General features: G+C 37.6%; 1 protein-coding gene across 7 annotated transcripts in view; it reads left to right on the plus strand.

The window, feature by feature from the left end:
- The window catches only part of fcho2 (FCH and mu domain containing endocytic adaptor 2), a 50130-nt gene that overhangs the window by 19440 nt on the left and 15099 nt on the right, over positions 1-15591 (plus strand). For all 7 annotated transcript variants that reach the window (XM_023822973.2, XM_023822976.2, XM_023822975.2 and 4 more), the window contains exons 5-15: positions 947-1099; positions 1333-1437; positions 3025-3123; positions 5584-5680; positions 9255-9299; positions 9525-9594; positions 9909-9930; positions 10179-10235; positions 10436-10490; positions 10751-10926; positions 14002-14026. In XM_023822973.2, the coding sequence (XP_023678741.1) occupies positions 947-1099; positions 1333-1437; positions 3025-3123; positions 5584-5680; positions 9255-9299; positions 9525-9594; positions 9909-9930; positions 10179-10235; positions 10436-10490; positions 10751-10926; positions 14002-14026 (904 nt within the window). The remainder of the gene's footprint in view (positions 1-946; positions 1100-1332; positions 1438-3024; positions 3124-5583; positions 5681-9254; positions 9300-9524; positions 9595-9908; positions 9931-10178; positions 10236-10435; positions 10491-10750; positions 10927-14001; positions 14027-15591) is intronic.

A 15591-nucleotide genomic window follows, 5' to 3' on the forward strand; every position in this document is an offset into this window, starting at 1 on the left:
TTCACCAGCTGAATGTTTAGTGCAGCGTTTCTCAAACAAGTCACACAGAACTGGGAGAGAGCAAAAACATGGACCATTTGGGGGTCCCTTAGGACTGGTTTGAGAAACACTGGTTTACTGAATAATATTTACAACAATCGTATCAGTGGAGAGAAGCGCACTTGTGGATCAGGGTCGCAACATTTTTTTTGACATAGCTAGTCCCCTAATGAACTGAAATTAAATGCTTGCTAATCTGGATTATTATGATATAGTATTGTGATAGGCTATAAAATATAGTCATAGTATTTCTAGGGCAGGAAAATAATAAGTGCAAGAAGAACACCCTTCCATCCATCTGTTCTCTGCACAGTGCTTTGGTGTCCTTTCTTGGGCATATAATTGTCAGTGTTTAATGTACAAATTCAGTGTGAGTTTACCTTTATTATTTGTAATACATTAACGAAATGATATATTTTTCTTACAGCATTAGTGACGAATATGAATTACACAATTAAATATTAATCACTGATGAAATACATTTTATCCATGTATTCATTGTCTACCATCTAGTTTTCTAATGTGAAATACAGACGCTCCTCTACTTACGAACTTTCAGACATACGAACAAAGAGGACTGTACCTCCATATTGTGTTCATTGGGCTCCTGTTTCCTGTCCGCAACATCAAAAAAATTTTCTGCGTGCTAATTCCGGGTAGTACAACTTCTGGCCGCTACTCCCGCCGTGCAGCAGCGTAGCTTGCATACTTCCAGCATCCTAGTTCTTTTTTACTTGCGTATACCCTTAAAATGGTGTTAAATAACAACTTACAAACATTTCAAGTTACGAACGGCCGTTCAGAACGTATCTCATTCGTTAGTTGAGGAGCCTCTGTACTCTGGAAAGTCTGGAAGCAGGTAGTTCTCCTATCGGAATGTCATTTGTTGACTCATTCCATATCGCAGACAAAAGAGGAAGTGGCCACAACACTAGAGGCCGTGCAGAACATCCAGACCATATCTCAGGCTCTGCAGAAATCCAAGGAGAACTATAATGCCAAGACTGTGGACCAGGAACGACTTCGCAAGGAGGGGGCAACTCAAAAGGAAGTGGACAAGGTTGGTGTGCTTCTTCTACCAGTCTAATTCTGGAACAACACATGCTTTTTTTATTAAATGTCATCCAAGACACCAGTTGCAAAATTTGAATTTGACAGCAGATATTCATCAGGGAAGGTTCAAATCACCTGAAGAGGTTGGTCTTCAACATTCCCACAACTAAATGACAGCTGGCTAATTTTACTAGTCATTAATAGTGTTACTAGTTATTTTTAAATCTTTTTTTTCCCCAGGCTGGGGTGAAAGCCAAGAAAGCCACAGAGGTGTACAAGTCCTGCGTGGAGAAGTATGCCACAGCGAAATCTGAATTTGAACAGAAGATGGCGGAAACTGCCCAGGTAGTTCTGTCCTCATGTCAGTCATTAACTTGCACAGTGTTTGTTATTCCCTAAATGAGTTTGCTTTCCTACCATAGCAATAATATTCTAGCTGTTTAATTATCTAGTCACCAAACCATTTTCCATCTACACACCGGTCTGTAGGCAGCATTGACAGTCAGTGCTACAATATTATTTCGGTAATAGCAGGTATCTCATAAAAAACTCATAAACACATAATCCCTAATTGTCTTGTTAAAACATCCTGCTCAGTCCATTTACAGAAGACCCCGGAAATGCATTTCAGTATTTATGGTGCCATTCCATCCTAGTCTGAGCGATCGACACAATAATTGTAGTAAACAAGTTGGGTTTCATAAGTGCAAACTGTTTGGCATTTGACACATCAAAACCCATCTGTGTTTCGCTAGCACTGAAAGATGAGTTTCCCTCCACAAAAAACATTTTTTCTTGAAGTGGTTGAAAGGCTACAGTTATATATATAGTTTTTATTTCATTCAACGATAAATGTTAATTAAAGTCTATAATTACATTTTTATTGAAACTGTTTTCATCTCAACGTCTGTGTTTGGTACATGCAATCCCATGCCATCGGTGACCTTGTGTAGTTTTGCAACAAAATTCCCAGAGTGACGTTTGTGTGAATCCAGCCACATCTCGTTCAGCTGTGGGCTCCATAATATCTGTCCTCCTGGTTTGTAACCTCCTAATGGAGTTGTTCTTCAAACCCTTGATGAGAAACATCTGAGGAGCTGATTGGATATACTACAAATTAAAATCAGATCTACAAGAACTGCACTCGACATAATCTCATACCGCAGCAAAAGCAGACGTATAAAAAGTTTAATCTCCATAAGTGTGTTCCCCAAGAGAAAGCAAAATTGCAAGAGAACATGGAATTTCCTGTAATGAAAATCAATAGATCATCACATGATATATATGTGTATATGTGGATTGGTGCATATCTCTGTTTATGTTTCGTGTGTTTTTTTATGAGTGTGATCACTTTTTGATTTGCATACATTTGGCGAATTTCATGTTTATTCTTATTTATAGCTCTTTCCTTGGTTTACCAAAGACTTGGTTTTAAAAAAAATTTTAAAAAACTTAGAGCAAGTGATGTAAACACTTCCATTAAAGTTGTTTTGCTCTGTAACCCTGGTTTTCTAAACCGGAGATAATACCACCTCCATGTATGTTATGTATGAGGCCACCCCAAATAATTGACATCTTGTGCTGGAATGCACGCTGGTGGCATCTGCAACCAGACCACCCAGAGAGAAGACAGGGGATGCGCATGGAGCAACCCGAAATCTGCCTTCATGTCTCCAGCACCCACCACAAACATTTCAGCCGGCGAACAAAGTCTCCTTTGACTTGAGCTGGACTCACCACACTTATCGCTTAACCTCGCTGTATTTTACAGTTTCAAATTTATGTTGTTGTTTACAGTGTCACACAGGCTAAACATGATAATATGCAATTTAGAGGAAAAAAAAATTTGGAATTATTTCATCTGCTGTACCTTTTTTTTTTTTAAATTTGGTTTTTCAGCAACGTTCTCTAATTAATTTTTTCGAATCATAGAAATTTCAAGGTATTGAAGAGAACCACATTCTCCACATGAAGGAGATCATCCAGTCCTATTCCCAGTCCATAGAGGAGACACATATACAGATTGGAGAGGTGAGTCCACAGGAAGATCCATCCGATTTCTAACGCAATTCTTACAATATTTCTGCCATTTCTGAGAAAGCAGTGCAACAATATGTTATGACTGATATTTAAGCATCTTGTTAAGGGCACAGAGACACGTCTTTAATTGCAAGGATCGGATTAACCTTGGGGCAAAAAAAAACAAAGGACGGGATCGGGAGGTTGTTAAGCCTGTAACTGTGAGAGCCAAAGGCGCAATTTTTGTGCAGTTCTTACAGTAAGTATACAGTTAATTGACAGTGTTCCAGAACAATTACCAAGTGCTTTGATTAATCGTTTAAAAGACAAGCAGGAAAACATTGTACATTGGAATTTGAATTAATTGAAATATTAATCAGGAAACGTTTTAAAAAGGTATATTCAAAAATATCACAGGAGTGCTCTGTTTTCGTTTGAGCTGAGGTATGTATAAAAAAAAATAAATGTAGCACTTCACACTTTAACTTTGGGTGCCCATTCTGTCTGTTTCCGGAGGCAGTTATATTGGCCCGCTTGTATTCCCAGTGAGTAACGTAGCAGGGCAGCACACTTTATGTTATTGACAAAATAAATTCTTTGCAGCGTAAAATCTATCACATCTGAGCAATTGGCCTCTGTGAAAGGTCGGAAGAAACCTGGCACTGTTACATTTTATACACTGTGACTTGTGACAACAGTCAAAGCTTTTTTTGCATTGATGCTTGCATTGCATTGTATAACAAGAATTGAACCACGATTAGCTACTACTAAAAGAAAGACTTCTTTCAGAGTTTCCTTGCAGACATCATCCTGTATTTAGTGTGGTGACATGCAGTTCTCTTGAGAGCCCTATAGGGGGTGGTATTGCCTCACAAAAAAACTTAAGTCATTGGTGACTACCAGCCTGTCAGTGTGGTGTAAAATTAGCTGCAGGAAAGTATATGTGGTTTTATAAAAGTCTCCCTTTAGAGCCATGCATTCATATTCTCGATGTCATGATGCCACTCTGCTGAAGTCCCGGCCAGAATATTGACACATGCAGACCTAAATACTTTAAAAGAGCCCAGTCAATATAAAAATTTTATGGCAGTTTTATCGATTTTATGCTTTTCTCCAACACTGAAAATCAACTACTTTATACAAATCATCAATTTATTTGCAGAGTACAGCACAAATTTATTAAACATAATCACGTAAGGAAAAGGATTTGAAAAAAATGTTACGTGTGAATTTAAATTACATGTAAATAGACTGTGAATGTAATTCCAGGACATTCCAAATAAACTTTAAGTTCCCAAGAAAGCAGCTGCGGGGGGATTCTTATAAACTGTACGCCTGACTTATCAGTCACTCGCTGACCTATCTGGATGTTATACTTGTGCTGTGGTGCTGGGCAGGGTGCAGCATGTGTGGCTGCGGTAAACAGAGGTTAATGCCTCTGTTTCCATGTATGTGGGAGCCACAGTAGCAGAACACAGGCGATGACATCAGTGCAGTGAAGTTGCGTGCATGGGGAGTGAACATCCGCCCTCCTGTGTCTCCCCGCGTCTTCAGACACTGTGGGTTAATGTACTCTGCTGTGCCAAGGGGCAGTCTGGGGGGGGGCATTTAGCCATGCACATCTCAAGCGTTCGGTGAGATGGCACGACACTTCCTCCTGCCCCAGTTCTCCCATAATGCACCTAAGATATACTCCCTAAATTGTCATGTTTGGTTATACGACATCTCCTCACACAGATACGGAAATGACAGAGGACAGAAATCAGAGCAGAAGTAGAGGAAAGCAGAGGCAAAATTTTCAGTCCTGCTTTAAATAAATAAACACGCCCAGATGACTAGTAAGCATATGGCTTTTGTCTCTGCTTTTGATTGTTTGTTAAAGCTGGGTCATGGATCAGAGCTCCAGAGGATACTTGCTGTCACCTGAATATCTCTCGCTGGCACTACCAGCCACACCCCGCGTCACTGGTGGGTTTCTGGTGTCTGCCTGAACAAACATAAGGAAAAAATTGTGCATGTGTGTACACTACTTTATAAAATCTTTGGCAGTCACTGAAAATGATGTTTAAATGACCTTCATGTTGGTGTAAAACTATGATATAAGTGTGTTGCATTAGCCATTTCAAAACATCTCCTAAAATTATCACAGTATTTGCGGCGACCATCCAATACACCCATGTTTTTTCGATTCGAATACTACCCCACCTTGTTGGGCTAATCAATACCCCATTGAGTCATTTAACAAATCAAGTTAGTTAATTCCGCTGGTGAATTTTAGCTAATACCTAAATTGGCTGAGTTGCTGCTGCAGAGAGGTTTGGGACCTGATGCGGTGTTTGTCTCGTCATCCAGCAAGGTATCAGTTATTTTTGGAAAACAGACTAAATTCTTATTTTCTATTGTTACGGTTAATTTGCATATGTTGCTTGTATGTATATAACATAAAATATGTAACTTTGCTTTTTGTTTCAGGTTCACAAAGAGTTTGTAAATAACATGGAAAATACTACAGTGGAAAGTCTAATACAGAAGCTGGCAGAGAGCAAAGGAACTGGTAAAGACAGACCTGGTAAGTTGACCTGAGAGTTGTACATTTTATTTATATGCTGTGAACACTGTTTTAAAAATGTATTGCCTTTGGTTTCAATACATGTGCACTGTGAACCTTTGTTGCACCACCGTCGACTTTGGCGATACACTTGAAAAGAACTTAAAGAACTTAAAAAAAGAAAAACACATTGAACTGTTGTGTCTCAAAATATCTTACAAAGTTAAACACTCAAGAAAGCTTGAGTTTCCTTGATTACTGTAGCATAGCATAGTTTACACAAGAATAATTGTTGAGCCATGACCCTATAAAAGCCAGTTCTGACCGCTTAGTCTACAAGTTAAGTAAAGCTGCGCTGCTTGTCACATGCTAACTGGAATGTCAAGGCTGCCTGCATTTTCAGGAGATTAAATCTATTGGCACTGATAGGTTCTCTGAGTCCTAATTACCTCTCTCTCTTCTATTCTCTTTCTCTCCCCTTCTTGTTCTCTCTGTCCTTATGTGAATGCTCCTTCTGCATGTTCCTATTACACTGTCCTTAGAATCTGTCTATGCAGAATATTTTGACACATTTTATAAACTGCTTAAATTAATAAATTACTTTATTTCCAATCTTTCATTTGTGGTTTTCTAATAGATGATAATGTAATTGCACTATTATTAGAATATTATTAATTGAGTCTATGCAGAAGTTGAATATTACTTAGTTATTTAGTGCTAATATCCTGTCAGTTTTGAAGGTGGGGGGAGGGGGGGATTTGTGACCTGTCAGTTCGGTATCACTACACTTCACTGCTCCTTTTATTGGCATTACATCAATGATGGATATTGAGCATCCATACATTTACACTTAAATCAAATGCTTGTCTTTCTGTCTTCTGGCTAGAAGGACCAAAATAGTATTTTCCCAGCATTTGTTTTCCGTTCCTAATGTAACATAAAGGCATCTCTCTGTTGTGTTTGGGCATAGGCAGGAGTTGACCTTTTATGTCTCGACTGCATCTAAGCATCAGGAGTGATCATTTGTTTTGACAGCAGAATTAATTGAGGCTAAAACAGTCCAAATTCCGCCTGCATCAAGCTGTTCATTAGAAATTGCACTCCTGCCTCAGAGCTGTCAGAATAAATAACCAGTTCCTCCTTGACTGGATTGTGGGGCAGTGGTCGGTCCAGTGATTTTGAGGGAGAGGTTGAGTAAACTTTCTGCTGCGGAAACAATTTCTGAAGTGACACACTACCGGGGGTGGGGGCAGGGGGGTCAGGGTGTGCACTGATATCCAGCTGAGCTCTGTCAGCTGGCTTTGGTCCAGGCACGCAAAGCCTCTGTTGGCCCCAGTGCCATGTGAAGCATATTCAATTTAAAAAAAAAAAGGGAAAAAAATCCTCCTTTCATGCATGAGTTCATGCCTTCTACAAAAAACAGAAACATTTTCCTTTGTATAAACCAAGTCGTCTGTCTGTTTGTGAAACGTTTAAACAATGCCTAATGCTTCCCTGATTTAGGTAAGGCCGCCGTGTTTGTTTGGATGTTGTTGTGTACCTAAATGTTGTCTGATGTGGCAGAATGGCCCTGTTATCTAAGTTTGATTTTGTTGTTTTGACATATTCAGCTGTAATGGAAGAAACATGTTAGCGCTGTTATAAAATGAATGTGTTTTCCGTACAAAATTTGGAGAAGAATCATTGTTTGGTAAAACAGTCATTTCAGTTTATAATCTCCAGCTTGCTCTTGTAATGATTTTTAGTTTTCTGTTTCTGAGTGAGTATTAAAATATATTATCACTTGAAGACACTTAAAAATGCCAGCATTTGTTGTGACTTGAGTCACATGCATCGACATTAGTACAGCTTGCAGGTCCACCTGCTGTGAACTTCAACTGTGAGCTTTTGGGGATAGTACTCTTCCTGTGAATTCATCACGGATTGGCATAACATTTAGTTTTTGTTTGAAGTGCATTAAATAGTCACATCAGTTCTGTCCACAGGTGTGGGGCAGGCACAGCAGAGTCTGGTATTCCAGAGCAGAGTAAATTGGTTATTGGTGTGTGTTATTCACTTTGCCTCATGCATTTCTCTTGTGGCTTCATTCCTGGTATCTCACAGTACACAATCCACTGGTCCTGTCCTGCCCCTTACTGCACTTCTCAAGGGAAACTATACTGAACCGCTGCTATATTTGTTTGGCTTCAGTATCATTTGGTTTGTTTGTTTGTTTTTTCAGGTCAAGGCATTCTGTTTTGTAAAATACTGCTTCAGGCTGTGTTGTGGTCTGGTACTAAGCACTGTTTCCATTTCCTAGATATGCATCTGCTCTGATACACAGAAGAGCAAAAGATTAATAGTACACGTTCTCACAGAATTATTGCAAATGAATCATATGTAAATTTTAGTTCTTGTAGTGATGTGGATAAAATGCATGATTACATACAACTTCATATCTTACGTATGTGTTGTGCACATTAATGTTAATAGGACATGAAATTTGTTTTCTAATACCAAATTTATCAATACGTTATACTTACATTTAGGCCATGATAAATATATAACAACAAAAAAATTCCAGTTTGTGCGGGGGTGGGGGGGCACTCGCACTTGTATATATTACATTGTGGGGACCAAATGTGGTTAAAAACGTATTTTCACCTTGTGTGGATGTTTTTCTGGTCCCCATGACAGGAAACTCAATTTTATAAAAATCTGACTGCAATTAAAACACTAAAAATACCAAAATACTTTTGTTTTTTGGTTACTTATGGTTAAGGTTAGGGCTGGGTAGGGGTTAAGGTTGTTGTTGGGATTAGGTTTTTGCCCATAGAAATGAAGACAGTCCCCGCAAAGATATACATGTGTGTGTGTGTGTGTGTGTGTGTGTGTGTGTGTGTGTGTGTGTGTGTGTGCGTGTGTGTGCGTGCGCATGCGTGTGTGCTCTGTTGTATCTCTTGTTTCGAAATGTCAGGGATGTTCCATCCTCACGGAGGCTGCATTATTCACGAGGTCTCTGCAGCATTTACGGTCAGCAGAGCCGTCATTAGTGGCAAAGCTAGCAGAATCCATGCATCCGCCCATCGTACAACCACAACATTAATATTCGTCAGTGTAAACCCTGACGTGATTTATTTCCTACTGTATATTTTTTTAAAGAAACATTGGGCCTTACGGTAGTTAACTGTTAACATGTGGAAAGGAGAAGGGCGTCTGTATTTCTTGGTGTTTTGCACATTACTGAATTATAATTGCTCTAGTAAAGCATACACCCTTTCAGAGATTATCACAGCCACACAGCTACATGTTGGTTTGTGTCATATTATTCAGTGAACTTCAGCCTTAATTGTTTGATTGTTAATTTTCTGTGACATGATGTTCTGTATACACATGTGCTTGGTGAAGTCTTATTTATGTTAATTGGAATAGAGCATCAGTGATTTTCCAGTGCTGTTTAAAGCACTTCTTGGGTTCCTGTGTATGATTTACTCTTATATTATTGCAGTTTGTTGTGAAGTTTTGAGATGTGTGATTTGATTTTTTTATTATTTTTTTTTTATTTTATGCACTGAATAATTTATTGTTCCTTGCACCCCCCTCCCCCCTACATTAGGACCCATTGAGTTTGAAGAGTGCAACATTTCCATTGCCACTGAAGGTTGGTATCTCCACATTAGTAGTTCCAATCCAAAACCAATTGAAATTTGTTATTTGTTATGTACAGTTATTCATTATATGTATTGTTTAAATAAGTAGGTTATTATGGGAAGGTTTGAAGAAAAGGAAAAGAGTAGAACTCTTTACAATCTTCTGTTTTATTAAATGAAATATATTCCATGACTTTATTCCAAATTAAAATCTAGGTTTTCTACTTTCTCTATAGGAACCAAACCACGGAAGAGGAAAGCGTTTGCAATACCAGGACGTAGGAAAGACAAGGACACTGATTCAACGTAATTTAATTTTTAATTAAATTTTTTTTTTTTTTTTTTTAGCAATTTTCTTTAGAATTTTTTAAAAATGTCGTTATTCAAGTATTTATTTGTCTCTATATAATGGATAATTTGTGTACTTTATTCTCAGGATAACAAAACAGCATGAATCAGTAATCGGGGATTTTTAGCTGCTGTGTTTTTTATTTATATTTCTGCCACTTATAGCTTGTTTAAGATGAGTTAGATTTTTCTCATTTGGGTGAAAAACGAAATATAATCAATAAGATTGTATAAAATTTAGAATAGAGCTTATACCTTTTTTTCTTCTTTAGGGAATCTGCAGAAGCAGAATCTGTGAGTAGATCTATTTAATGTAATGTGTTTGGTAGAAGTTGTCTGAAATTTGGGGGAGGGGAAGGGATGATTATTTTCAAGATGACTATGAAATGCGTGTTTCTGGGATTTCGCTTCTTTTTTTTGAACCATTAACTCCCGGTCAGAGTAAATTTTTATCATGACAAAAACTTGTTTTCATTCTCTACTTCCTTTCCTTTTGTCTTTTTGTTTCTGTTTATCTATGTGCTGTATTAATATTATTGAAGACAACATCCAATGGTGCCCCCCCGGGCAGTTATGGGACAATAGACTTGCAAAATGCTGTAAGTGAACTGCTACGGACCTGATTCATTTCCACACCTAAATGGTGTTTCTTTCGAGTTCCTGCTCAAATCCTGAACATGTAAGCTTGAACACATCTGTAGTGTGGATGTATTGTTTTGAAACTTGTTTAAAATGAGTAGTTTTCCATTCGGCACAATTTTATTTTTGATTTGATTTTGTTTTCTTCTGTTTCCTGTAGAATGTCCTGGTTGATGACGAAGGATTCTGCATTCGGCCCGAAGTGAATGAGAATGATATCCTAACACATGGTGTTTTGGCAGCCACTTCATTATATTAATTGGTGTATCACTTTTAAAAAATATATATTATTAACAATAATCATAATTCCATTCCTACACTTCGGGAAGGCATTCAATTTTAATTATAAATCATTCCAGTCTTAGGATTTTTCACCTTTTGGTTCATGCATGCTGTATGTGTTTATAATTATTAAACCGGTTGATTTAATTATTGATAAATAACTAGAAAGAGAATTCCTTAATTCATTTAAAACATGCCAAAGAGAATTCTTTTTACTCATCGAGTGACTCCGATGATGAGGATGAGCCTAGGAAGTTTCACGTAGCGATCAAACCCGTTCAGCCCAACAATGGAAACCATCAAACACGCTCTTCTATAGATGAGCTGAAGGCCTCCATTGGAAATATCACACTGTCCCCCTCTGCATCGGTATGTAGAGGTTTGGTTTTTTTATATATATATATATATATATATATATATATATGAATGATGTGTATATATACATATGGTCTGTGTGTGTGTGAGAGAGAGACACGTATCCCATTCCAGTGTCATATATACATATTATAATATACACACACACACGCAATGTGGTAATAAGTACTTTTTCCATTTTAAATAAATCAAGCTCTTATGGTCTTTGGTTATTACATTTAACAGCTCGTTTAAGTTTCCTGACACATATCTTCCAGCATGTAAGGAAGCATTGGTTTGTTCAGTGCTGGGGGTCTTTCAGGAAGACCCAGTTACATGGTGCTTAAATGGCAGGCTTCACTCCATTGCCCTTTCTGCAGTGAGCTCTAAGCTGCATATCTCAAGCTCATCTGTAATGGATTGTTGCTTGTTTGAGCCACATGATTATATTCAGTTTATGTTCGTGTCCCCTTGGTCTGACCATGGTGCATGAACACCCTCCCTTTACGGTTTCTTCCTGGTTTCAGTCTGGCGCACTATGGAGAAGGAACACTAGGTGGCAACGGGAACTAAAAGATAGGTGTCTGTGGTCTTTGAGATTGGATAGGCCATTAACAACTGTGACCTGTTCCCTGTGTAAATCAAAGCCCAGAATGTGAACTATTACCTAATTATTACCTCGCATTAGTATTACAATTTGCTGACTAATCGTGAAATGCAGAGTGGAGGGAAAAAAAAAACTTCTTGCTTTTCCTTATTTACATCTCCAGAACAGTATTAAGCGAGCACAAATAGCATTCTCCCCCAGATCTTATTTTGGGTGATCAGAAAGTTTCAATTTATTGTCTTATAATATGTTACGTACCAAAAATGTGCAATATCAACAGGTTTCTGCTAACCACAGTTATTACCAACCAAAGCAGATAATGTTCAGTGTGGAGATGATTGAGCTACTTAACAACAGTGATGATATTATCCAGAATTTCATTGAAGTAGGTAGTTGTAATTGTTGCAATTGTTATGGTGCTAATTCGAATTTGAAAATAAGCTACGTATTTATCATGGTACTATGTAACCATCGGCGTTGCACAAATTTGATTAGTGTGGACACCTCAGTATAGCCATTTCGTTGTAACTTCATGGCGTGCAGTAAAGTGTGAAATGTTCCTAGTCTTTGTGTGAAGGGGAGAGTAAACGCATCCTTGCAGGCTTCGGAATCCTGCTTTAATTAGGTTTCTCTGGGACAGTGAAAGGAGTTCAAGACTACAGTTGATAAAGTGACACTAAACACTAAAGGAAACGTTCGTAGGTGCCTTTCCTACTGCGCTGCAACATAGCTAAGTGGATTAGGCAGGATGAATGTTCTCTATGTATTAAACACAAAACATTGGTTCCAGATGTTTATGCAGTTGGCAAATATTTCATGTTTATAACATGAAATATCACAACGATGTATTATGTAAAGAGTAGTGACTGAACACCTATTTCTACTCTGCTGTGGCTGTTCTACATAAATTAAGTCATGTATTGTTTTGACCACATAGTTAAGTTTTCAGCTTTTTTTATTCAGTGTTTAATAGTCCCCAGAGTCTCCAAATAGCTGATTTTAAATGAGACTACATGTAGCTGTATTAAGCAATTTGTGAGCTTCAGCAATGCATGTGTGCTTCAGTAATACATATGTGCTTCAGTAATACTTCTATTTCGGCTTGGCAGTTTTTAATGTAATATTTGAAATCTATGCTTTTCATTCATTCATAGTATTTTTTGGCATTCTGATACACGTTTCTTTGACTTTTATACTTATTTTGATATTTGTGAGATACCCAGAACTGATTTTCTTCTAAAATTGTTTAGCTTTATGTTGACAAATGTGTTAAATGTATTCAAGTTAGAAGTGTAGGTGATGACAAATGCTAGATCATCTGGTGTAAATTACTATGATTTTTTTTTTAGACATATTCTCCAACTTCCCTATGCAGAATTATTTATTAAAATAACAGTGGAAATAGGGTGTGTGGCCAGAAAACAGTAATTGAACCCATTCGCCTCTCTGTGCCTGTGGGATCAACTGTAGCTTTATAGGTCTCTAGTGGTTTAACGGTTTAACTATATTTCCTATACTTTTTTGAAAGGCCTTATTAAAATTGATGCACAAAGTTTCCATTCAAGTCTACAGGAGTACATTTCTCATGTGCAGTGTTGTGTCTGTAGTGATTTACAGCTTGGTCATTGCTAGTTATGGAAGTGTTTTCTGTGATCATGACTGATGGTTGTACAAGGTTAAATACTGTCTTTGGTCTTGTGGCATTTTTCACTCTAGATTTAATGTCTGGAATGTATTTTCCAAGTATTCAGATAAATGTCATTCTAACGCTCCTAAGGAAATTGCCTCCCCGAAGGGAATAGTGATATAGTTTTCAAAATTGTTCATATAAGTTACTGTATTTGGCGTCTATCAAATATGAACTATATCTAAGGGTATTCAGATATATGCTTTTATGTAGCCATACTGTAGTTATTTTTTCTTATGGGTTTAATCAAACACTAACTCACAATATCATGCTCAGCTCCGCAGTAATGCCAGGCTGGTGTGGAGTAGATTCTGCTACAAAACTGAGACCAATTAATGGTTATGGCATTCATTCCTACCTCCCATGAACCTTAAAATCCAAATCCAGGCTATTGAGGAGCACCTCTGTGTCTCAGCCACTGTAGAGTATGGTGCAGTTCAGTGAGCAGTGGCCTTGTGTTCTCTGTGCTTATTATTATGTGCCAGGCAACAAGTCTGCAGTTCCTTGGTCCCTCTGTGTTCTACTTAATGTTTAAAGTATGACCAGTATTATTGTAACTATTTCTGAGTCCTTGTATCTTTATCTTTATAGACACCCTCTTGAGAGAGTAGACTCTGAAGGCTTTGTCTTTTAACAGATATTGAACTTGTTACTTTTTTTTTTTTGCGATGAGTTTCTGTTGTTTGGAATCTGCCAAGATCACCGTGTTGTTGATTTATTAAAGAAATGCTTTGTGTTTTGATGTTTGTCATGCGAATTGACACGTGATTAATTTCAACTTTTTTTTCCCCCCCAGAGTCAGATGAGAAGAAACCAATCTAGTGAGTAAATCTTTAATGTAAAATTTGATAAAAAAAAAAACATATGTTTTGCTTAAGAATGGCTTATTTTGTCCTTTTTCAGGCTTTTATTGTGTTCTGTAAGCATAAAGTCCGGAATTTATCTTACATCAAGAGTATGACTTTGTATTTATTTTGAAAAATAAACTTTTAACGATAATTCAAGTTTTATGATAAAGTAGTCGCACATACCTTTTGTGAGAGTCTTTTAGGAATTATTTTAAGTGCCATAAGAATGTATTTTAAAAATCTGATTTAAGTTTCATGACAACTTTCTGACGAAGGCTTAAGTGCAATGTTTTCATTTGCAAATATTTTGATAATTAGTTCGTTTATTTTTTTTATTAAATATATGCACGGTAACATGGTGCAAGCCTATAAGAGTGGAACATACTCAGAATCAATTTCAATAACCTAGGACTTTCAGGACTGTATTCACAAGCATTAATAGACAATGAGTCGCAGGTTTCAGGTAAGTAGCTAGACTGCAGCTGGTTTTTTCCGATGGATTTGTGCAACAGAGCAGGGGTGCATGTTACTGGAACATTTCCTTGTAATCTTCACCTGCTAACAGGTCTTCCCTAGTAACTTCCACATTAAAACCTCCACTGCCATCATAACTGCACGGTACAGGCAAAACTAGTAATAATCCGTGAAACACAAAACAATTGATCTCATAAAAAGATGCCTAATCAAATGTTTAAAGTGGTTATACAGTATTGTAGAGTAATGTAGAGTTTGCTTGTTCTCTGGGTCACTTCCAAAGACATGCAGTCCTGTGGGGTGCGTGTGCGTGTGTGTGTGTGTGTGCGAGCGGGTTTACCTATCCTTATGGGGACATAATGTCCCCATAACGTGATAAATATCCATTTTTTTTCTATTTTATAAAAATCGATGACTGCTATGAAAAAACTAAAAATGCAAAAACTCATGTATTTTGTTAGGTTACTTATGGTTATGGTTAGGGCAGGGTAGGGGTTAAGGTTGTCATAGTTAGCGTTAGCATTTTTCCCATTGAAATGAATGAACGGTCCCCATAAGGATATGTATACCCTACATGTGTGTGTGTGTGTGTGTGTGTGTGTGTGTGTGTGTGTATGTGTGCAGGGTGTACCCCAGCCCTCCTGCTCTGTGCTTCCTACGATGGGCCAATTTAAGGCCTCTTCCTAACAAGACATTAAACATTAACATAGAGGAAATATTAAACACATATGCCTTCCTTGTTCTCTGTGCCTTCCACAGCTCCCCAGTATTAGTTTAAGATTAGTTCAGCAATGGGAATGATTGTCTGTTGCAGCAAAACAAGGCAAACGTGATTAACATTGCATGCATACAGCTTATGGAGTATGGAGGCTAGAGAAAGTTTATTATGACGCAAATATTTTATTTTATCTGTTGCTATCTTGCTCATAAGTGATGCAGTGTCATTCTGCAATCCTTTGCAAATTTGTTTGTGTGTATTGTAGCTCATTATGGTAGCCTCAGTACCGTCTGTCGTGGGGTTATTGGGTAACAGGTCACAACAGATAATTTTGCTCTTTCTAAAA

This window comes from Paramormyrops kingsleyae, chromosome 7, assembly GCF_048594095.1.
Source record: "Paramormyrops kingsleyae isolate MSU_618 chromosome 7, PKINGS_0.4, whole genome shotgun sequence".
NCBI lineage: Eukaryota > Metazoa > Chordata > Actinopteri > Osteoglossiformes > Mormyridae > Paramormyrops > Paramormyrops kingsleyae.